The sequence below is a fragment of the Crocodylus siamensis genome, chromosome 5 (assembly GCF_052110815.1).
Source record: "Crocodylus siamensis isolate JL-2025a chromosome 5, ASM5211081v1, whole genome shotgun sequence".
Classification (NCBI taxonomy): domain Eukaryota; kingdom Metazoa; phylum Chordata; order Crocodylia; family Crocodylidae; genus Crocodylus; species Crocodylus siamensis.
In genome coordinates, this window is record NC_143399.1 from 120395971 (window position 1) to 120420109 (window position 24139).

A 24139-nucleotide genomic window follows, 5' to 3' on the forward strand; every position below is an offset into this window, starting at 1 on the left:
ACAGTTCTGTGGGGGAATGTGGTATGGGACTGCAATAAGAACTGCACAAGAGGTACACTGAGAGAAGGGGGTTAAAATTAATGATGTGATTTTAGAGTGAGCATAGCTGAAAACCATTTAAATGTCACCAGGAAAGAATACAGTAAAAGCCCTGTTATCTGGCATTTTACTAACTGGCATTTCTATTAACTGGGATTTCTGGCTGGCCAGACAGGGGGCTCACATGCGGCCACTGCCGCCTACCTCATGTCTTGCCAGAAACCCCTGTGCCTTGGGTGAACAGCATGTTTAGATTACCAACACCCCCCATTTCCCACTCATGCTGGAAAACAGGGCTTTTACTATAATGACTACTGATTAGTACTGGTAGCAAAACTGTACTTGGATAAAGCTTCTCAAACTTGGCATTTCCTTATCACACTTGCTCTTGAAAACAAGTACAGAAGAGAACCTTGAAATAAATGGTTTCAAAGAATGCAACTTTAAATCTGGCCCATTTGAAGTGTGTGTGTGTGGGGGGGGGGGAGGGTTGAAGAGTATAATGTCAGATACTGAACCTACCTATAAGATCCCCTTACAGAATTTGTTCTAAAATTTCATCTCTTAAAATGTGAAAAGCAAAGGGAAAGGGCCTTACCAGATGAAAGAACAAGTACATAAAGTAAACTTATGGGAAGGGGGAAGCCTCCCTTTTGTAAAATTAGCTGGTAAAATAAGTTCCTATTAGTTTTCTGTGCTTTTGCAAAAACCAAAAATTAAGTTCCAGCAGATAGAACCTTTTCTTTTAAATAGATGTGCTGAATTTAATTTTTTCATGTATGTAATAATGCTACCTAAATTTATCTGCTCAAAGCAGGGCATCTTTTATGTTGAACTTAGAATAAAAACTAGCTTAGCTAAAATACCACGTTCTTTGGGAAACCTGAGCCAGTTGGCTTCGTACAGTTCAATATGTATACTCAGCTCTCATAGTGTCTAGATCGGGGTGGGTAATTACTTCGGGCAGAGGGCCACTTACTGAGTTTTCGCAAGCCATTGAGGGCAACATGACAGGCAGCCAGGGGCAGTTAGATATTAATTTTCTAAAATTTTTAGGGGTCCGCAGGCCGGATAGAATGGCCTGGTGGGCCGCATCTGGCCAGCGGACCACATTTTGCCCGCCCTGGTCTAGATCTTGCTACTTGTAGAGAGCTCTGACTCTTCCCAAACTTAACTCTTCCTTGCTTTTTATTGTTCAGCTTTTAAGTTAGACCTATTTTAGGACTGGACATGTTATTAAAATAGTGATGTTCATTTTCTGTCATGATTATGTACTAGTATCAATTTTGAAACAAGTTTACTTTTGTATACTACTACATTGTTCAGAAGGAGAAAATGGCACTTAAAGTTGTGATTTAAAAAAAAGTTCTCAGGCAGTGGTAATTATCATTAGCAGCTGGAACTTGAAAGGCCTGCTACATTAGAGGAAAGCTTCTTTAGTTTTAATTAGTCTATTAAATGTTTCTTTACCTGATGGTTTTCTTCCAAAGGGATCACCCAGGACATCTACTCCATTTGGTACAGCGCATGGCAGAGAGAAAAGAGTGTCTAATGATGTGGAAAACTATTACAGACCTTCAATGCTTGAGGACCCATGGGCTGGCCTAGAGCCAGTTTCTGTTACAGACATAAACCAACAATACAGCAGTGAGCAAACAACATATACTGGTAAAAAAGGGAGGTATTTCAGTTAACATTTCTAAAAGCCAGATAAACTCCATCTGTCAGGAAAACTTTGGAACAAAATCTTTACACTTAACACAAGATGAACAGTAATCAAGCTCTTAGTTAACGCTTTTATTTGATCAAATCTCCACCCTCTTATCCAACGTTTTTTGTACTACATTGGATATTTTTATGTATGGGGAGGAAAAAGGAGTGGTAGGATCATTTATGTTTCTGGCTATGTGGAAGTGCCTACCAGCTTTGAAGAACAAAGTGTTCTTTAAATCACCAGCGACTGATTTGTGACTCTTAAAACAGGTTTCCATATATTGACTTCTTCCATGCCAGATTGTTAGCCTAACTTTTATTGTTACCTTCTTTAGGAAATGGTATTTTTTTATGTTTCAACATTTTTAGAATGAAGTGGAAATACAATAAAATTTTGTAAATCCTTGTTTTGTAATGTATAAAGATTATTTTAGGACCTTTGTTAAGGTGTACCCTTGAGTAGAAATAGTACTAGTGAAATCTGTAAATATAATGCTTGTATGCTGTGGTTAAACTTTGATTTTGTGTGCAATTTTTGTTAATTCTAGTGTAAAACAAGTGAAACATCACTATTTCAGCCATCTCAGGAAACAAATGTATTGTCTTTGGAAGGTTTAATTTGTTGAACCAGCTCTTGACTAAAACATACTCCTGTAATCACTGATTTTTTTTTTTCTTTTTTGTATATTAAAGGATTCATCTTTGAAAATAATTTGAAAACAGTGGATCGTAGCAGATAGTGAATGAATGCAAAAATGCCTTGCTCTAATATTTGGAACAGTGTAGCTCTGAGTCAGAATCATTTTGTATGATTCAGTAACTAAATTTAGTATCTATAACACTGTTCTTAATTTTTTATCTTGGAGCTGAGATCTGTCTTTGTCCCCAAAACTAGCTGCTTTATCCTGGATTAGTATCTCTTCCTAGAGGATCTTTTTTCTCCTTTTTTTTTTTTTTCTTCTTTCTTGTATCCTGGTTAGTAATATCTTTTGAGTTGCATTACTTTTTTAGGGTTTGTCTTCAGATGAAGTTATTCTCAATAAACTCCCTGGGTAGATACTCTTCATTCCACAATAAATCGGGTAACTTTGAGTATAGGCCCATGAACAAGATATCAAGGTAATTTAGAGTGTTAACTTACATTGCAGGTATGGTGCAGTTGCCATAAAGTTGCTGATGCACTGTAGGTTCACACTTCAGTTTACTTCATAGTAACTCGTTTTGTTCCTACACCGTTTGTGTATGAACAAATTCTTTATGTGGCTTGTTACTCCTAATAATTCTTGGAAAGTATCAGAGCATGGTTAGACTTACCAATATTTGCTTGATGATCTTGGCAATTGGATGCTGGATTTATAAAAGCAGGTTCGTGGTAAAATGTCTAAAAGGAAGTATTGGATGAATTTTCAGTTCTAAACATTAAATTAAGCTTCTTGAATGCTTGAGAAAATGTCATAAAAATACTTAGATAGTTCTATGGGTTGTATGTTCTCTGAATTTCCCTCCTTCCCCTTTCCTTACCATGTCAAGTAACTTAAAAAGAAAAGTTGTACCCAAGAATGTCTTTAGGGCACTATATGGTATCTCTTACTGTGTCGTGGTTCCCAAAGTAAATGGGAGTTTTGTTTGAATGAGGAATGTTAAAAGGGCCTTAAATGTTTGAAAAATGAATTCTGTACTTTCTGCTTGATATCAGTATATAAACCCTCATTCCAGAATCAAAATTGGTTCTCTGTTATCTGGCAGCTATTGGTGATGTATTTCTACAGACTGCACTTATGTTTATTCATAGTGCATACCAGCAAGACTGAGATGATATAAAATAATTTGTAGAAAGTTTTATACAGTTAATAAACCAGTTAAATGCATCATTATGAAAAAGTGTGAAGTATTAAGCTTCGCTTTTTTTTACCTGACAGGTGCTGTAAAATTCAGACAAGAAAGCTATAGGGTGCTTTTTATTGAGTCATCTTTCTGTTACTATATCCTATGTAACTCATTGTAATTTTTTTTTTTTTACAAACTGTTTGGTGCTCTTGGGGAAAGAGATTTGGGTCCAGTCTGATGGTCTTAAAAAACTACAAAATGCTCCCAGTTGCAAACATGAGAAGAAACTGGGTTGGAAAGGAAAGGATTCATAACTTAAAATTCTGTGAGAGGTGGAACTACTTTTACAGTAGCCCAATATCAGCTGCAGTTGCACTGTTAAAAGATGCTTTACAATTGACCCAAGGATAAGAGCCAGCCGTCTCTTGGAACAACTCATAACCACTTGTCTTAGACTTCAGAAGACAAATTTTGTTCCAGAAAAAGAATTGAGGAAACAATTTTGAAGCATTGTTTGACTAATGCAGGCCTTCAGCAGTACCATCTGTTAAGCTATTGGTCTTGTACACTTCAGCACTTGCGATAAAGTACATCAAACTGCCAAAGTCTCCAGTAATTCAGTCAATCAACAAGGAGTTTTTAAATGTAGATGTAATATTTCACTGAACTACTTGTACCTTACCAAAAACCTAATGCTGATATTCAACCTTTTATCCTAAGGAAAAGGATGTATGGTTTCAGTAAACTGATCAAAATTAATGTCATTGCTGGATAGGTGTGACTAAAATGCATGAATACTTAGTTTGTGATTTTTAAATGTAAAATACTTTTAAAAAAAAAAACCCCCACAATTTTAAGCTTTGCCTCTTTCCTATACTGTCCCAGAAGCTAGAAAATACCTGTTTTCCCACTGATTTTTTTTTTCTGTCTACGATGCAAACACCTTCTCCTAAATGCAAATGCATCTAATGGAATTAGAATACTACATCACTTTCTCATTTGTTTATGATGTCCAAACATAATATCAGCATGGCTCTTGGAATAGCATTTGATTAGTATAACTACAGGTTGGGGAAGCACAAATACATCGTAACTTCATGAGCTCTGCAGAAAAAGAAAAAACGTATCTATATGGTGTTAAGGAGTAGACTCTTCATAAAAAGAAGAAAACGAGAATATGGAGTAAATTCATTCCTCAGAGGGCTACATACATTTTGAGGTAAGTTGAATTGATAAATGATTCCACCTATTCCATCAGTCTTTTCTTCAGTGATCTTTTCGCTTAATTCAGTTCTTGAAAATGTTAGGACAACACCCCATTAGTGTACCATATTTTCTCACATACACATGCGCCTTTCCTCCAAAATCATCACCCCCACTCCCCTGGAATTGGGTGCATGTATTAGTCAGAAAATCAGTTTCCCTGCTTTGTTTCTTGCTCCACAGTGCAGCAGCTGTTGCATTACTATTCAGACAGCTGAGGGATTCCATTGAGTCAGTGGATCATTATTCTTCACTCTAAAGGTCTTAACAGTCATCTCTCCGTTTTAATGGTCTCGATGTTTCACTAATCAAGTTAACCTTTCTTGGTAATTTTGCTGTCTGGTAGCTGCCTCTGGTCTCTGTCTTCCTATTTCAGCTTTAGTTAAGGAGGAAAAGGAGAGTGATTCAGTTGAAGGATTAGGCTTGTGTCCCTGCTCTGTGTATCCATAACTCTGGAAAAATCTTTATTTTCTTCATTCCACCTTTCAAAAATTAGGTGTTTGTTATAGTGTGTGTGTGTGTGTGTGTGTGTGTGTGTGTGTGTGTGTAAAAGAAAAAGTATTTTCTTTTGATTAGACTCTGAAGCAAGTCTAATTCAAGATTTGCTTTGCAATGTCTCCTTGTTTAAACTGAATTGGTGTTCTCTTATTAGATGGAATAGTAGTAAAAATCCTCAGCTAGTATAACTTATCATAGTTCCACTGTGTTAAGTAAAGTAACTCTTGTGTAGTAACTTGGGTTTTTCTTTTATGTACATATTTGGAGATTATTTTGAAACAGTTATCTCCTGACACCTAGTTAGAGCATTTTCAAGTAGTCAAAATTTACAGTGCATCTGAGTTAAACAATGAGCTTTACAACTTAACCATTATAGGTAAGATGTTGATACTGGGTACAGTTTGCAAACAGAAAGCACATGGGCAACAGAATAGATTACTATTTTGTGGCACCCAGCTGATTCTTTCTTCATTTTTAATAAAAGGATTCCATGTGGGGAAGCAAGAAAGAATATTTTAAATTGGTTACTCCAGTTTTTGAGCACACTTCTATAGAATATATTCCAGGTACTCTTTTTTTTTTCTCCCCTTCAATTTCATCCTAATGAAGCAATCATTAAGGCTCTGAGTCTGAAAAGCTTTCTGGCCATGTTTCTTTTGTTTATACATGTGACTATTAATTGTTTAAATGTTATAAGTGTAATTTAAGTGTGATAGTTATGCTATGCATCTGTATTCAGACACTTTTATTTAAAGATAATTTGTACTTTTCCACAATCTTTCCAGCAAATAAACATTATTGGTAACAACTGGTCTGGATTCAAAGTCATGCTTTTCTTCAGTTTATTGTTATTAGAGTAGACAGAACTGCCTAGAGATGAATGAAACCGAATTTAAAATATTTCTTTAAATGCCATTTCTGTGGATTTTATTTTGTTTTCTCCCAGATCCAGCATTTGGCCACTTGATAATTTCTTCATACTGTGGGAGAAGGAGTAAAAGGAGAATTGGATCCACTGTAATATAAAGAATTTGTGGTGGAAATTAATGCCTGCTCTTGTGTAAGCTTGTATATTCTCTCTCTCAAACTGTTAAGTACAGGACCAACATAAAGACCACTTCAGTCTCCAGTCACTGGGCCATTACCATTACTAGGATGTTAATTAACTACACTAACTTTTAGTATCAGTTCAGCAGTAGTCTGCAGAAAAACTGAATTATCTGTTATGTAAGGTTAATACCTTGCCGTTCATTTGTTAACTATATATGCCAGTGATGTTTGTGTTCTAAGACAAAAAATGCAGGAAATATGAATGTGGAAGAAAAGTCTAGAAGCTGGAATATGGATTGGACTTAGGTACAGTATTAGACCACAGAGGCAGTCCTTTAATTCTTCTGTTTAAAGCATTGAATGGCTGGTAGAAAAAGCTCTAAAGACTTTTCAAGTTCCTGTCTGGTGCAAGAGTCTGTGCGTGAAAACCTGGATTCTGGACCAGGGTGCTTGAGAGTGGTTTCTCCAAGAAAAGTGTGAATGATCTTCTTTTAAGTAGAAACCTGCCTTTTTAATTGTGCCCCTTCATTGTCTCCACCATTGTTTATATTTTAATTAGCCCCTGGCTAATTTTCTTTCCATGCATTAAGTTCCAGCCAGGTGACACATTCATGCCTCTGGTGGCTGAGGCAGCAATAAGTAGCTACTCCCATGCCCTGAGATCCAGGAGTTCAGCATGGGACTCCATTGGCTGTCGCAGTGTGGGGCACCCACTCCAAATCTGTGCCCAGAACTCGTGATCTGCTTGCTCCCTCTTATTTATACTACTGCTAGCCATGCTCCCTTGATCACACAACTGAGTGGCAATGAATTATTGAAGTTCACTGTTCATTTGTATAGCTTTCATCAATAACTTATGTTTGCAAAATGTAGGTGTCTGCATACCAACTTTTGCTGGTATAGTTTAAGGATAGGATTTTCATAAACAAGCCTACTATCTCTGCTCCTGTTACAGTCATAGTAGTTTTGGTGGTGTCTTTATTGGAGTGTGATTATACTAATGCTGAGTGTGTTTGAAGTGCCAGCCTGGAAATAGAAAGTGACATTTAAAGAGGTGACAGTGGCAGTGGCATGGAGGAGTTCTTAATGTTTGTAAGACGGACATTCTGGTCATGAGCTAAGGAGATGCCCAAAAATGGAGGAATTTTGCAGGCCTCCCACATCCCAAGCCAGCTGGTTCTTGGTTACATCTGGTGAAGCACTGTGCTACTGTTGACAGCTTTAAGTCTATCATTGCTTCCTGAAAATTAAAACCAAGTGAAATGTATGACCCATTCTCTGGTTAAAAACAAAAACAAATTAGCTCACTGTAATGGCATACTACACTCCACAAGATTTTTATGCTTATTATTTACATATAGAAATGTCTAACACACAGGCTTCCTTGCACTTTAAAAATAATATGGCTTAATTGTCTAAATCTACACATTGGTCTTCAGTCCTCTCTAATACTAATCATTTTGTGAGAGTCAAAGTATGACAGATTTTCCCCTGAAGGTCTATATTTTGTTTTAAATAAATATGGGTGTTAGTTTAGTTTTAAAGATTCATACTTTTCAGTTAGTGCTGCCACTATATTGGGAGGAACCAAGTATAATCACAACACAACTAAGATGTTTAATCTTTCTGGTGTCAATTCAGCTAGGAGATTGGTGACTATCTGTATACTATAGTTAAAAAGTCTTTACTTCAACCTTCTCTTGCTTAAATAAAGCTTTGCTTAAATAAAACTCCTATTTAAAAACAAACTAATGTATTACATTAAAGACCAGGGTCTCAATACTTTTGCTTAAACAATTTGAGTTGGACTGTTCTGTGTATGATGAAAATAGCTATCATATAAGGGATTTTGTTCCAGTTGCATTTATTAGGATATTCTTTGGTTGGCCTAGCACTGCCTGCATTCTTTGAAAAATGACATTGTACTGAACTGAAATAAGAAATATTGAGTATTTGTCTATTAATGTAAAGCCTAGTGTAGGTTATTATGATACTTGTATAATAGATAAGATATGTTTCTCGTCTGTGACCAAAAATGCCCTGTATAGTTTGGTTCTCAGAGTTGCATCATTGCTTTGGGCAGGTAAGAAGAAGACTGAAATGTTCTTTCTGCATCTGCAGTGCCATGAATAGGTAAAGGACTTGCATTTTTCAACCTGAATCCTCGATTATGGTTATAAAGTAAAAGCCCTGTTATCCGGTACAAGTGAGGGGTTGTAGGGGGCCAGGTATCTACAGATTCTGGTTACTTGAGGTGGGCAGTTTTCAGTTGGACGCAGAATGGGGGTGGGAGGAGGCAGAGCAGCAGCACAGGATGGACGTTTGGGCCGGATGCGGAGTGGCAACAGCACAGGGCGGTGGGTGGTGGCGGCTGCGTGTGAGTTTATACCCCTCCCCACCTGTGTCCAGCAGGGCAGCCGGAAAATCCAATTAATAGAGCATTCCGGCCAGTAGATGCCAGATAGCAGGGCTTTTACTATAGTTAAAAGGGCTGTTCTCACTAAATAACTGTCTTGCAGACTTACTTGCCTATGTTGCAGGAAAAAGCTTGTTGGGAGTTTATATAGTAAAGCCATTATTTAACCTTTTGCATTAGTTATTTGTTTGTTACCTTAAAACTGTTATTTAAATTCCTGGCTTCCAAATATGTGGCTTACCCAAGGCAGATGTGGAAGAGTATAATGGTGGTCAGTTTCCTTCTAACCTACATACTCATACTGTTAACAGTGATAGTACGTGTAGTAGCTAAAATGTTTTTACACTGATGCAAGCTACTTCTATGTCTCTACACACAGACTTAAATGGTGCTGGAGCAAAGAAAGAAGAAATAATTTAACACACTCCAGGTAGTTAATATGTGCAGGGATGTGAATAGATGCTCCACCACTGTTCATAGATAGGAGGGAGTAGTAGATATGCTGGAGGGTAGGGATTCAGAGGGACCTAGACAAACTGGAGGAATGGGCCAAAAGGAATCTCCTGAGGTTCAACAAGGACAAGTGCAAAGTCCAGCACTTTGGACAGAATAATCTCATACACTAGTACAGCCTGGGTGGCAGCAGCTCTACAGAAAAGGACCTAGAGGTTACAGTGGGCAATAAGCTAAATATGAGCCAACAGTGTGCTCTTGTTGCCAAGAAAGCTAACGACATGCTGGGCTGCATTGGTAGGTGTGTTGCCATCAGGTCAAGGAAAGTAATTATTCCCTTCTATTCAGCACTGGTGAGGCCGCATCTGGAGAACTGTATTCAGTTTTGGGGCCCCTACTACAGAAAGGATGCGGACAAATTGAAGAGAGTCCAGTGGAGGGCAGCAAAAATGGTGAGGGGGCTGGGAGACGTTACATATGAGGAAACACTGAGGGAACTGGGTTTATTTAGTTCAGAGAGGAGGGGACTTAATAGCAGCCTTCAACTACTGGAAGTGGGGCTTGAAAGAGGATGGAGTTAGACTGCTTTTGGTGGCAGATGACAGAACAAGGAGCAATGGTCTCAAGTTGCAGCTAGGCAAGCTTAGGCTAGCTATGGGGAAGAATTTTCTCCCTAGGAGGGTAGTAAAATACTGGAACAGAGGTGGTGGAAGCTCCATCCTTGGAGGTTTTCAAGATCCGGCTAGACACAGTTTTTGGCTGGTGATCTAGTTGGGGATGGTCATGCTTTGAGCAAGGGGTTGGACTAGATGACCTCCTGAGGTCCCTTCCAACCTTGACTTTCTATGATTCTATAGCACACACAAGAAAAAGTAAGTGGTCAACAGCAATCAAATGCTTAAGTATTTTTAAAATTTGGACCTCTTAAGACCATGAACAAATTATTGCAAGGCAAAGGCAACTAGGGCTTACCACAGCAGTTGATGCAGGGTAAATGCTTCTGTGTTCTGTGGCTTTGGACAAACTTAACTTCCAGCTGCCTCAAAAGGGCAGTTCCAAGCATCAGCTGTTAAAAGAAAAGGAGAACAACATTGCAGTACCTTTAATCCTAAATTAAACTTAAATTAAAGTTACAACAGGGTTGCTACATTTTATAGTGCTTCTGGAGCACCTTGCATTCCTAACAGTTTTATTCTGGTGTTATTCAATATCAGTGTAATTGTTAAGCTTGTCTATATCTTTACCATAAATGAAAGTTAACGTGGTAGTTCACACCCATTTCTGCAGCATTCATGCTATATCCCAAAAAGGTGCTTAAACCACCCCAGGTTAACTGTTTTTATTATGGGTTAAAATTATGCATCTGGACACCTGTTCTGCATACCAGTTCATGTGCTTGTGCCCTTATTTGATCCTATAATGTGACTTTTGGGTATTAACCCAAAAGGCCCTTGTTCCTGAAAACTTTCTGTTTGCAAAAGCATTCATACTAAGTCACAAGATCAAATTTGGTTCTTCCATTTGCTCTGCATCACTGAGTTCCCCACCCCCACCCCCCACCCCTTAGACCTGCTTACTGTGGATGTCTTTTCTCAGAGAGTGCCCCTTGAAGCCAGCTGAGGCTTGGGCTTGTAGAGCAGTGTGGGAGACGTGACTCCTTCCCACTCTGAGATGCTGGCTTTTTGGTCTCTTGCCCTTTCTGTTTTCTATGGCTCTGACTCAGGGAGCAAGCATCCAGTTCCACTCCTGAGAAGGACTTTATTTTCTACGGAGAAACCGAATGCAACCCAAAGTTCCAAGCACCAAAGCAAACAGCTTCTCTAGAATAAAGGCATGTAATGATGAAAAAGCCACTCAAGCCAAAGGTTTTCTGCCCTCTCCAAAGGGTTGAGCAGTCCTGTCACCGATCCAAACCTGAGCACCCCGGAGTTCCTCGGTTGTTCCGTTTCCAGTCCATCAGCTCTCTAACCCGAAAAGCTACTGAAGCAGAGACCGCTTGTACCCCTTGCCCTGTTTATCATCATGCTCATAACATGACCTGTCATCCTGGGTGGGTATGTGGGCAGGGCCAGACATGAGCATGGGCGAACTGGGCAGCTGCCCAGGGCCCAGACAAAAAGGGGGCCTGAAAATGGTACATTTTTTATTATCATCATTATCTCTGGCAAAGGGGGGCCTGATAAAAGTTCACCCGGGGCTGCCAGGAGTCTAGGCACAGTGTTTTGTGTGGGAGGAGAGCAGTTCCCACCTTTTGTTGACTTGTCAGCAGCTCTGTTGGTCCACCTTCTTTCCTCCCACACAGACCGATCCCTTGCCTCACTGTCTCTTTAACCCATTCTTTCCCTGTGTACCGGCTTTAGGAAGGATGCAGCCTTGTTAACAACTGGAACTCATTAAAACAGTTGTTACAATAAAACTTAGAGTCCATCACGCTCTCATGTTGTGATCACGGTATCACTGTACCAACTATTTCCGTTATAAACATAGAAAGTAATATATTAATTGTCTTCCGTGTAAAATCTGGAAACAGAAGAGCAGCATGTGCATAATGGGCAACAGTTTGGGAAATGACTGTAGATTCTTTCTAATTAATCTTCTGTGCTAGATGTGTGATATAACAACTAACTGAACCTCTCCAGCTCATTAAAAATGTTAATGGCTGGTAAGTATCTTTCAAAACTGAAGCCAGTGTATTTGCAATAGCAGACCCTTAGCAATTTTTTTAATACAAAATTTTCCACTTGAGTAGAAAATCTGCAGGAAAAAAACCACATTTTTTATTTACAGGGTTTCTGTTCCGCTTGGCTGTTTTTTCTGAAGGCAAAATCATTCTTGTAACTATTTTATCCAATGGCTTTCTTACAGCTTATCACCACACCAATAAAACTATCCTCAGTGGCCCTAGCAAGTGAAATAGTAATAGTTTCCAAAATTTAGGGGTGCACAGCTGTTGAACAGAAAAATGAGTGATCTGCTTTTAAGGTCATCTATGACAGAAGACTAGAACTCTGCTCATTAAGCCCAGCTTCTTCATCTTACTTTTGCTCTTAATAAATGCTAGCTAATTGAAGAGGAGCTGTACTCCTGGGACCCAACCAGGGAGAATGCAGAGTACCTGTCTCCCTGGTCTCAGAAACTCCTCCGAAAGCCTCCAGCTCTGCAATTAAGATAAAGCGAAGGCAGAATGCCTAGAAAACACTCAGATGTCACTTCAGCATCAGTTGGTGATGGCTGTAACTTGGTTTGCTCTGGATAACTTAAAACTTCACAAAAAGATAGTCCTTCTAACTGGCCAGTTGCAACCTCTTCTCTCACAGGTGATCGTTCCACTTTCCTTCCTGTCTATCTCACCCGCATTCAGTTTTTCTCTCGGTGATTAAAATACTGTCCTATGCCTCTGTTCCCTTTTTTCCTAGGTGAAGGGGAAATTCAGACTGCACTACAAACATTATCAACATAGCTCTGTTACGATTGTGGAGGGAAAAATACCTTGCAATTATGCAAACACTCCTCTGGCATAGATGCAGCTGCACTGATAGTAGACTGCCTTTGTTGAGTGTTTGTCATTGCTAGGCTAACAGAAAAATTCCTTTTGCGAGTATATGCTACATCTCCACAAGGGGGCTTCACTGGGAGAGCTGTTGGCTACATCTGCTCCTACTGTAATCTTATCACTGCTTTCCCTTCCAGTTTTACAGCTGCTGCAAAATCAAATGCACTTCAGTCTTTCCTTCTCAATTTCTTGACTACTGGTTTCTCTGATTCATAGAACAGATTGCCTTGCCTTTATTAAATCTTGTCCCTACTTGGGGAGAAAATTGTTTCTGCTAGTTTCTCTCATATTCTTCTGTATATACTTCTCTCTTCTAGGACCAGGCTAGGACATGTCAGACCTCTCGGCATGTCATCACAGGTAACCTATGTACAGCTATTCACAGTGACTACTGCTTTCTTTAAAGATACCAAAAATCTTCACTCTACTGCACAAACTGTACATGTATTAAAAAGTCAAAAGATGATAAGCACTAGGCACAAAGACAAGACCCTAATGCAAAAATTTCCCTGATCTTTGGTCATTTTTAGGATAAAAGGGATGCAGTCAAAATTAGGATATTTAGTGCAGTTTGTTTGTTTTTAATCCTTTCTTTCTTTTTGGCTTATAGGTTCACATACCTTTTTCTACTCAGCCTCTGCTTATAGCATCTGGACAGAAGATGTGGGGATAACATCATACAAAAAATGTAAAACAAACCATCAGCCACTGACCTCCAAGAGTTTAACTGCTTTTGAGGTAGAAGGCAGCAGATCATGGGTCATAGTCACTGAGAATTAAACCCTGTGATCAGTGACGGTAAAAGATTCAACTTTTGGATAAGCACCTTTCTGATTTTTAGAAATCTATACTAAAATGGGAAACGTGGTCAACTGCTGATTAAAGTGAAAGTTTAGGCTATATACAGCATTATACTTATGCTGGGAGAAGAAGCTTTCTCCAGCATAAAAGGAGATCATGCAATCATTCAGGGATTCCTTGCAGAAAACATGGCTTGTCCGCAAGGAAGTTCTACATCTGATGGCAAGGGGCAGGGTTCAAACTATTTGACTGCCCACCCCCTTGGCCGCCACTGCTTGCCCCACTGTTGCGGTTAGTGGGTAGTGAATTTAAAATGAACCTTCTATGTTTGGATTCTAGACATGGAAAACTGTAACAAATATATGAATTTTTCATGTCTAGAACCTGATTATTAAGGGGTCATCTTAAATTCAAAGACTTCTGTGTTTCAGGTCAATATGGTATTACAATAGTCTCACTAAAACTGTGATGCCAAGGTAATACTACATTGCTAGTGCTACTTAATATGCCTTTTGCTTGTACATTTAAGGTTATGTCTGCCACTCTAACCCTAGCATCACACTGACTGGCCTTGTTCAATTAGTTATTTACCATTATTCCCAAATCCTTTTTAGTTGCACTCCATTCCATGTTACATACACATGTCTTGTAAGTATGACCCTACATGTATTGTTCTTGGATATATAACTGTGTGTTTCACTGTATTAGAACACCCTGTAGTGTCTGGCCCTTTCAAGGTGGTTGTTGAGGGTTGACTCTAAAATAAAACAGTGGTGTACTGTGGGTCTCCAGCACCCAGAGGCCTATGCTTGCATTTGCAAACCCCCACCCCCACCCCAGGGATGATCTGAGCAGGGTGCAGGGTCCCACCTCCAGCCCCACAGCACTTCTGCAGGGAAATTAGCAGCATGGCACATCAGCCATGGGGGAAGGGGCAGCAGCCAGAATGGCCGAAGAAAGCTACAACCCACCGGGTGGGGGGGGGTGCGCCACTCAAAGTGTGGGAGGTGCCCTCGCCTCTCTGGCCTGCCCCCCTGTTGGTACACCACTAAAATAAAACTGCCATAATATAGATTAATGCTATGTGAAGCCTAAACAAAACAGCCAGTAAGTCATACCCTACTCATTTTGAGATCTTAAGGCTTCTCACTGTTTAAATGTCTGCTCTGGAATGCAGCAGTTCGAATAGTCCTCTCAGCAAAGAGGTTGAAGCACTTAGCAGTTGTTCCATGCAAATTTCCTTTCTTCTCAGTGGGTGCATCTACGCGTTCAATTAATGTAACGCGATAAACTGCAGAGAAGTTTGTGCAAGAGAAAATTGCTTTCTGCATATGTGTACAGGACAGCAGCACCTTCAGCCTGGGCTGGCAGGGGGCATAGGGAGTCAGCCCCAGGTGATGGTGCCAGGCTGCAGAGGGGTTAGCTGGGGCACAAGGGTGCAGAACCTGTGGAGCTGCATGGCTAGCCAGCAAGCAGTCCCCTCAATTTAACAGCCTTGTGCCCCAGCCAGCCGCTGTCACCATCTACACGTGCGCTTCATGGCAGTTATCTACTCTGTCGTAAGAGTACTGTTCTCAAGAGTACTATCTTACAGCGGAGTTAATTAATTACTGTGCTTTAATACTGCTACATGTGTAGATGGTGACACTTTACTGCGGAGCTATTTAACTTACTCCTCAGTAAAGCGCATGTGTAGATGCACTCAGTCTATTGACAAGGTAGAGATCAGGCCAGTCCCAAACTTCCATAAAACATTATATAAGGAAAGACATAGACATCTGTTCACAGTCAATGAGCTCTTCCCTTTCCTTCTGATAAAGACAAGCTGTTAAGCTCAATTATTAAACTTGGGGGAGAAAATAATTTGGTTTACCTTCAAAATCTAAGATGAAATCCAAGCAGTCTTCACCTACTGGACTGGACTGTTTCATGCACAAAATAAACTCTTCAGGAGCAGTAAATTTCTACTCTCTGAAGACCATTTAACTAGAGCAGCGGCCTGAGAAAATTCTGTCACTTTTCCACCGAGCACAAGTCAGACAATTACCGGGCAGTTCATTTACATCATCGGTAAGCATTCTTGTAGATTCATTGTTAGGACTTTGCATCATTCAGCCTAGAGCTCTGGAGTGCTCAAAGGTCTTTTAGCTCCCATAGCTAAGTCAATTTTTGTGCTACAATTTTTTTTTCATATGCAGCTCCACTTCACCTTTTAAACCCATGATACCCAGCATGTTTTAATGCATTGATTGCATAACACAGAATTTTTTCAGGAGGGTCAGTACTATTATGTCATCACTTTTAAGATGCAGTGGAGAAAATCAGATGAGGTGACTAGTTCCATTGACTTACTGCTATTAAGTGGGAGCTGGGAATACAGCCCAGAAGTTACTGAATCCCAGTTCAGTCAGCGGACTAGTAGAGGGTTCTTCCTTCGCAATAAGAGGGATTCCTAGAGTCATTTCCAAATTACTGGCTGCCAGCTTGCTGGAAAAGAATTACAGAGGCCCTCCAACGAATGTTACCTTTTACAATATAAAAGCCAATACAAGTTTCTCACCTTGCCAGCATAATCATTTAAGAACATTGAGAATCTTTTGCATTTTCTTTGCTAAAATTAGCACCTTTCACTCACATGTTTATACTACTCAATATTTTAGAATATTTATGACACAGGTTCTTTTTATGGTTAAAAAGAAATCTTGAAACGCAAACACAAAAATCACCTAATTTCCTTTCATGGCAGATATATAGGCTGTTGTGGCTTGACTAAAATGAACACTAAGGGAGAAAAATCTTTCTTTGGTGAATTCAATTGGAAAACTCTCATTGACAGATTTCACTCCTTATTTAAAATACATAATGGCACCTCGTAATAACTTAGTTTATTTTGCATGCAGGACATTTCAACAGTTTAAATTTCAGCCCAACTCTGAAGAGATAAGAAATAAGTTGCCATAAACTTTTTCTGTTCGTGGAAGTGCCTTTGGCATTAATTCATGGAAGTTTTAGTTGTTACCAATGGAAGAATCTCAAAAGCAGTTAACATGGAATAAACCAGTCACTAATTTCAGTGGTTATTTTTTCTCTTCATATCTAATGCTTTTAAAACTGGAAAAAGCTATAGTAGCCAACTAGCTAGTCTTGTCTATGGAAAAATCATGTTCAATCAAGCAGAAAACAGAATGCAGGTTTTTTTTTAATGGATCATAACAAACACTAGATATAAGTATTACCGCTATGCTTCAGGCTACAAGAAGGAAGAAATACAGTTTGACTCAAATCACAGGTTGAGTTTGAAAGCCTGGCAGGGCTTGGAGGTTTTAAGTGGTTGATTTTTGTTTTGTAAAGTGAGCAAATATTATGTGAAAAAATAGCAAGAAACACATGGACCTCCACAGCACAAGGTTTACAAAAGAATAGCACTTTCAGGCTTAAATTCTTCAGAGTATGAAGGTGTTGGTTCATCAATAGTTTGAGCATTAACCATACTTTGAATACATTGGGGGTTTTTTAAAAGAAAAGTACAAAAATGAAATGTGAGAGTTAATGCATCATTAAGGTTTTTCCTTCTTTTGTGGACATTTTTCTTATTTTGTAACATGCTAGATCATGAAAAGAAGTTTCATAAAATATGTAGGATTTATACTACAGTTAATGTTGCTATAGGAACCTTAATTTTTTCATTTCTTGCTTTTTTGTGGGTGATCAGCCTAAGAATCTCACCAACTGGGATTTTACCCACATTGAATGACTTTTTAAAGTGTAAGGAGACAAGAAACACAAAAATCACTTGTCTTTTCTGTACAGTTTGAAGCATATGCTTAAAATTAATTAGAGAACATGCTTACTAATTAGGACTAATTCAAATAATTGGGACTCCTCACATGTCTCTAAATTATGTGGAATCTAACAGCTGTCTTCTCAATTTGTTTCCTCATCCTGTAAAATCCCACAGCTGTGACCTCATGACATGAAGATGTGCACCACGCAAACAAATAATGCTCTGTTAAAATAAGAGCCACACACACACACGACTGCAAGTTGACTTGAGTATCTTATTCTTAATATTTTTTCTTTCTGACAAGTTGCTGTCTTGTTAAATTGCTTTGTTCCACTAGAGCACGTAAACTGTTCATCGATCCTTTTCATTCCTCAGTTTTTCCCAGCAGAAGAAAGGCCATAATCACATGGATATTAATCTGATTTTGAAAACTCTGATTAGGTTTCACCACAGTGAATTCATCTGAGTTCAGATGCTTTAAATTAGGGCTGTCAAACTGGCAGCCCATGAGAGGTTAAGTTGTGGCTCCTGGGCTCTGCCCAGCTGTTGTTCCCCTTACCACTCAGGTTCCAACAACAGCTGAAATATCTTGGCTGCCCCTCTGTCCTCAGACTTGCTGCCTGCCCCTGCTACAGGGGGTCAGGCAGTGCAGCATGGGACAGCCCAGAGGAATGAATGGAAGCCAGGGGCTGGCTGACGGGTAGGGGCTTCAGGTGCTCAGTACAATAATGTTGGGGGACCATAGACCCATGAAGGCATGCGGTACGGTGGGGGGGGGAGGAATGCCTTCATGGCATGTAGCCCAGAGTGGCTGTGGCTTCACAGGTGGTGCGGCCCACAGTCTTGGGTCTTCAGCCACATAGCAGTTGGACAACCCTGCTTTAAATAACTCTTGTAGTTTGAGCTTCAAATGCTGACATTTTCTTTCCTTCTGTTGGTGCCGTTTTGTTTTATTTTTAATGTTTGTGCATCAAATACATAACTACTAGGGCTATGCAAAGCTTCGGTCGCTGATTCTATTTGGTGGAGATTCAGGCCGATTCAGCGGCCTAATCTCCGAGTCTGAATCAAATCAGGGGACCCATTAATCTCTCCAAATTGAATTAGAAGCTTCCAATTTGATTGAGAGAGATTTGATAATTTGGACATAGACACAGCTTTTATATGTTTTTTCTACGTACCTCACGGAACCAGGTGACTCGTGAACACTGAGATGGTGGGGTGGATGGAGCGTCCCATGGGAGCATGGGGGGTCCCCAGCACGTTTGGCGGTGGACCCAGAAGTGGACCAGAAGCATATGGCCTTGGTGTCTGGTGTCTCCTGGGTCTGGTGGGGGGCACCTGGGGCCTCCCTGTGGTCGATTGCCAAGCCAGGGGAGCGCGGGGGGAGTCCCCTGTGCACTAGGCAGCAGACCTGGAAGTGGACCAGGAATACTTCCAGTCCACTTCCAGGTCCACCACTGAGCACACGGGGTGCACCCCCCTGCTCCTGTGGGACACTCCATCTGCCCCATCATTGCCATATTCACATGCCACACCTGGTACCTTGAGCTATGTAGAAAAAGCATATAAAGCTGTGTCTATGGCCGAATCGCTGATTCTGTGAATCAGAATTGTATCTTTAGGTTCGGATTCAGCCTAATCAAATTGGGACAGTGATCCAAACCAAGTAATCAAATCACTGTCCCCCGAATGAGGCTGAATCCGAATCAAATACGACCTGCCTCGCACACCCCTAATAACTACAACTTAACACTGCAGGACTTCACTTATCCAACAAGAGAGAATTCCTTTTCCTCTCTAAATATTTTTACCTTCCTCAGCGATTAATTTTATAGGGTCAAACTCTGGAATCTTTCTAGTTGTATACAGCAGTTTTCTTTTCAGCTATTGATGAATTACAAACTTTCTTATTTTGTCCTCAGTACAGTGACTGCAGCTAAGGCTAATGGGCACGGTACTGTGCCTGTTTCTAGCATACTCATGAAAGAAGTAGAGGTGGAATTTGGTCAGTCATTATTTCCAGAGCTGGTCAAAAACTGGAGGAAGAAAAAGGTAGATTTGGGTTAACTGAAACATGCTTCAGTGATTTCACCCAATAGTTTCAGTCCAAAGAGCAAAATACCAAAAAAAGGTTCTGACTTCTTCAGAATCTAACAGTTGGATATTTAGAGTTTTTCAAAATAGCTGTTAAACTAAAAAAAAAAAATCAGCTGTCTACTTTTCTCTACTGCTGATCATACCTGGAGGTTTTTTTAAATAAAACTTTCCCCACATATATTGCATACATAATTTTCTGAGACACAAATGTTGGACACAATAAAAAAAAAAGTTCCAACCCTTTTTTTTTCTACCATCAGTCACAGAACTGATTAGTGCATCTTTTCCTTTGTATCAGTCTCTACTGATCACTGAAGTCAAGTGCCCATTGGGTACATCATACTCTTCTCTTCAGCATTCTGTTCTAATATCCTGAACAGATGGTCCCAAGAAAAGCACCTGAACTAAAGGTAAAAAATCAGCAAGTATAAAATATTAATTAAGCCCTTAATATAAAGAACTTGATACAGTATTTTTAGAATGCAAATACCTTTCCGCCCATTGTAGACAACTCACTCTCCCTCACTATAGCACTCTGACATCTCCAGGGTCCTGAAGAGTGCAGAATAGGAACATTTATAGTTTCTTCTTCCTTTTTTTAAAGTGAATAACACACATGCTTCAGCTGAAGCTGATCAGTAGCCCCATCAAAGTGAACAGAAATACCTGTGGTATCTTTAAGAAGCTGTATTTTTTTAGATCACAGTCAAATCTGCCCTTGGCACATCAGAAAGCTAATAAGGACAGGATAAGGCAGTCAAGGCTCTCATCAAGAATTACTTTACACTTATTTGGATTTCTCCTATCTAAGCATGGCACATTGCCATTTTCCAGTGATTTCATCAGTATCAGAACAACATCTGAACATGAGCAGTAATGTTATACCAGTTAGCCATCCTTCCCTCTCCCCTTTTTCTTTTCTGTATTCAGTTCCACCTATCCCTTTTCAACAGTACTTGACAATGTAGGATGATTATCCAGGTCTCCCTTTCCTTAGGGCTGGATCTCCCCCAGTCTATCTGTGTACCATTTACCATCCACCTTACACAAATGGCTTGGTGGGATAAGTGATTGTTAGTCTTTCCTTGTATACAGATTGATCTGTGTACCTAAAAAAATCCTTTGTGGAGAAAGGCCATTCCCTTGTAACAAAATAAGGAAGTAAAAAGATACAATTATATCTTTACCTTAATAATCCCTCTTTCTTTCACCTCACAAGAAAACTTTACTATTTTGCTTCCATTTTATACAACTCCACTTGCAGTGAATTAATTTTGTCTAAGAGCGAAACACCATTTCCTGCAGTCTTTCTAGTCTCCCATATACACACTTCACAAAACTAGTTCAGGAAGTAAACTCATTTCCACCTTTTCTCCTATGATAAAGGCTGGATCAGGGTTGAGGTTTTGATGCAAAAAATGGTTTTCATTATACGTATACCACATCATTTAAAAAAATAAGAAGGAACCTTACTACTTACCTCTCCTGTTGTTTTCTCCACGATCCTACACATCTCCCTGCTGGACAGGATAACAGGAACATAAGCCATGCTTCACAATCTCAGAGCAGAAATGTGCCATCCACAACTGGAAAGTAAAAGGTAATTTGTTTTTTTTTAATTTAGCATGTTAAATATGGTTCTCTCTTGCTGCTACTGTATCCCCCTACAACCTAAATGTTAACTTTTAAAAGTAATAGCCAGTGCCCCTTCATAGATAGTTTCTATGCATAGAACAGATTTCTGGTCACTTATTGATATTGTTGTAATTTTAGTTTTTATCTGTTGTTTGCATTTTTAATGTATTTTGAACAATATGAAGCAAAAGGAGTCTCACTGCTGCTGCTTGCTTAGTACAGTTAGCAGAGCAAAGAAAAGTTCTTTGCCCCTGTTCCCCAAAGCATGTTATTCTTAACTAACCTTTAAAACATGTACTTGCTTATGGAAAGGAAGTTCCCCCCATGCAGCAGGCCTTATAAAAATAAATAAATAAATAAATCTCCAGGCAAAAATCCCAGTCAAATGGTCCTTTGAGAACAGTTGTCTGAGGCAACAGAGAACCAAAGTTTTTTAAAAAAGGAAGGATAATACCAGTGCTCTTTCACACTTTTCCCTAAGACCTTTTGGGTTCTGTTTGATATGTATTGGCCCCACTAGAAGAGGTGCAAATACTAAAAATAGGGTTAGAAAAGAAAGAAGGGTTCAGAGACATTTTCTGCAGCAGAAAACACCAAGTTTAAGGATTACAAAACTATATAGATCGACTTTGCTTCATCTAAAAGATGCAAATCTCCCCTTCCTTCTACATGTCAAAAACCTTGCCAAATGTTGTTTCTGCATTTGGGGTATTAGGCAAAATAGCCACATTTCAAGTACTGAAAAAACAGCAATTTTTCATACTACGTGGTCCTCATTTAAAACATGGTGGTAATGGAGTTGGTAGTAGTTCAGTTAGACGTCTAATTAGCAGCAGCGTAATCTACTGTATCAGCATTCCAACAATTAAATAGTAGATGAAGCTAGGGATTGCTTTCTTCATGAAACTCGCTAGGAATTAATGCCCATACTTCAACGTTTTGTCTTTTTGCTGTTGTATAGTAAGAGCTTCTAACAGGACTGTACTTTCACGTGTCCAATCTTGACAACTGATTCTGTGCAAGGTAGAATTAGACTCTGCATAATTTGCCTTCCTGAATGGTGACAGGTTTTTTAGCAGTGGAAATTTGCATTTTCTTGACACTGAGGCTGTGGCCAGATGAGCACAGATGTTTGTTTCCTCAGGGACAAGTAGCAATTACACACCTTGTGCCACACTACTTGTCCCCAGGGAACACCTGTACCTTGCACACTCTGGCACGTGGCAGGTTAGGTGGGGTAGAATAGGCTGGGGCCAGGAACGGTACTGGCCCAGCAGTCTTATCTGGGGTCCTGGGGCCGCTGCAGCTGTGGCACTCCTGCAGCTGGGAGCCTCGCCAGCAGCCTGAGTGTGGCTTTGGCCAGCTAGGCTCCAGTTTCGGCTCCAGCACGTGCTCCGCTTTTTTTTTGGCTTGGGTTTCTTTGACCCTGGGAGATACTGGGGTCAAAAAAACCTCTGTGCTGCAAGGTAGCAGTGTGGGGAATGCCTGCATGTGCAGTGTGTGGCACTGCAGACAGATCTGCGGTGCACATACTGCACGTCTGCGCTCATCTGGACATGGCCTGAGAGTGCAAAGTTAACTGCAAAGCAAGACAAATGCATCTTTTTGCGTTAGGTTTGGATTTAAGTCGTAGGATCTTAATTAAAAGGTTCAAGTAGCAGAACTAATTATTTAAAAGCAGTAGTTTAACATCGGTGATGTGAGAATAAACATATTAAAGATTGTGAGGTGCTCAAGTGCCATGTCATGAGGAAAGTATGCCCTGATTATGGGGTTGGGGAAATAATTTACTTTGAGTTGCACTTTATCACTTGCACTTTCAAGATACTAAGACCCCAATGACAAGAAATGATACTTTTCTTCTTCAGAAAGAATATAGGTGGTAAGCAATCCCTCCAGCTAAAAGTAAAGTGAATTAATAAGTCAGGGAGACCTGGCACTTAGAACTGGGAACTTTTGATTTCAAGAGTCCATAAGAAAACTGCAGATCTTTTCTTCATACAGTATTCTCCTGAACAGTTTTTACAGGATACTTGCTTCTGCTGTTTCATCTCCAAGTCTACAAACAGTAATTTGATGTCACATAACAATAACATAGCTTCCCTGCAAACTGCCAGGTATTAAGTGCTTGTGTATGGCTGATACTGATTTTTTCTTCTCCCAAATCCTGCTTTTGAAGGCAGAGGGATATAATCTACTCTGTGAAGGGCTAGGAAGGCATTGGAAGATAACACTAACATCCCATTGCACAAACTCGCCACCACCACTTGATGCCTACTCAGATGGGTCACAAATTGGCTGGAGGGCCGTACCCAGAGAGCGGTGGTGGACGAGTCATTTTCGCAGTGGGGTTCACCAGGGCTCAGTCCTTGGGCCCGCACTGTTCAACATCTTCATCTGTGACTTGGACAAGGGGGTGAAAAGCACCTTGTTCAAATTCACAGATGACACTAAGATGTGGGGAGAAGTGAGCACGCCAGAAGAGGGACAGGCTACAACTAGATCTGGACAGGTTAGAGGGGTGGGTCGATGAGAATAGGATGGGATTCAACACCAACAAGTGCAGGGTGATGCACCTGCAGCATACCTACAGGCTAGGGACTTCCCTTCTCATCAGTACAGAGGCAGAAAAGGATCTTGGAGTCATCACTGATGCCAAGATGAACATGGGCCACCAATGTGAGGATGCGGTCAAGAAGGCCAGCCGTACCTTGTCATGCATCCACAGATGCATCTCGAGCAGGTCCAAGGTGATCCTTCCCCCCTATGAGGCACTGGTCAGGCCGCAGTTGGAGTACTGCGTCCAGTTCTGGGCACCGCACTTCAAGAGGGACGTGGCCAGCATCAAGAGGGTCCAAAGGAGGGCTACTCATATGGTCAGGGGGCAGCAGGGCAGACCCTACAAGGAGAAGCTACAGGACCTGAATCTGTTCAGCCTCCACAAGGGAAGGCTGAGAAGGGATCTGGTGGCCGTCTATAAATTTACCGAGGGGGACCAGCAGGGAAT

General features: G+C 40.2%; 1 protein-coding gene across 2 annotated transcripts in view; it reads left to right on the forward strand.

Annotated features, from left to right (window-relative positions):
• MPLKIP (M-phase specific PLK1 interacting protein) overlaps window positions 1–24139 on the forward strand; it is a 55886-nt gene that overhangs the window by 6392 nt on the left and 25355 nt on the right. The window contains exon 2 of one of the 2 annotated variants that reach the window (XM_090050072.1): window positions 1530–5374. The exons of the other annotated variant lie outside the window; for it this stretch is intronic. Coding sequence (XP_089906198.1) covers window positions 1530–1733 — 204 coding nt within the window. The 3' untranslated portion in view covers window positions 1734–5374. Of the gene's footprint in view, window positions 1–1529; window positions 5375–24139 lie in introns of those variants that run through there. 2 annotated transcript variants of the gene reach the window in all.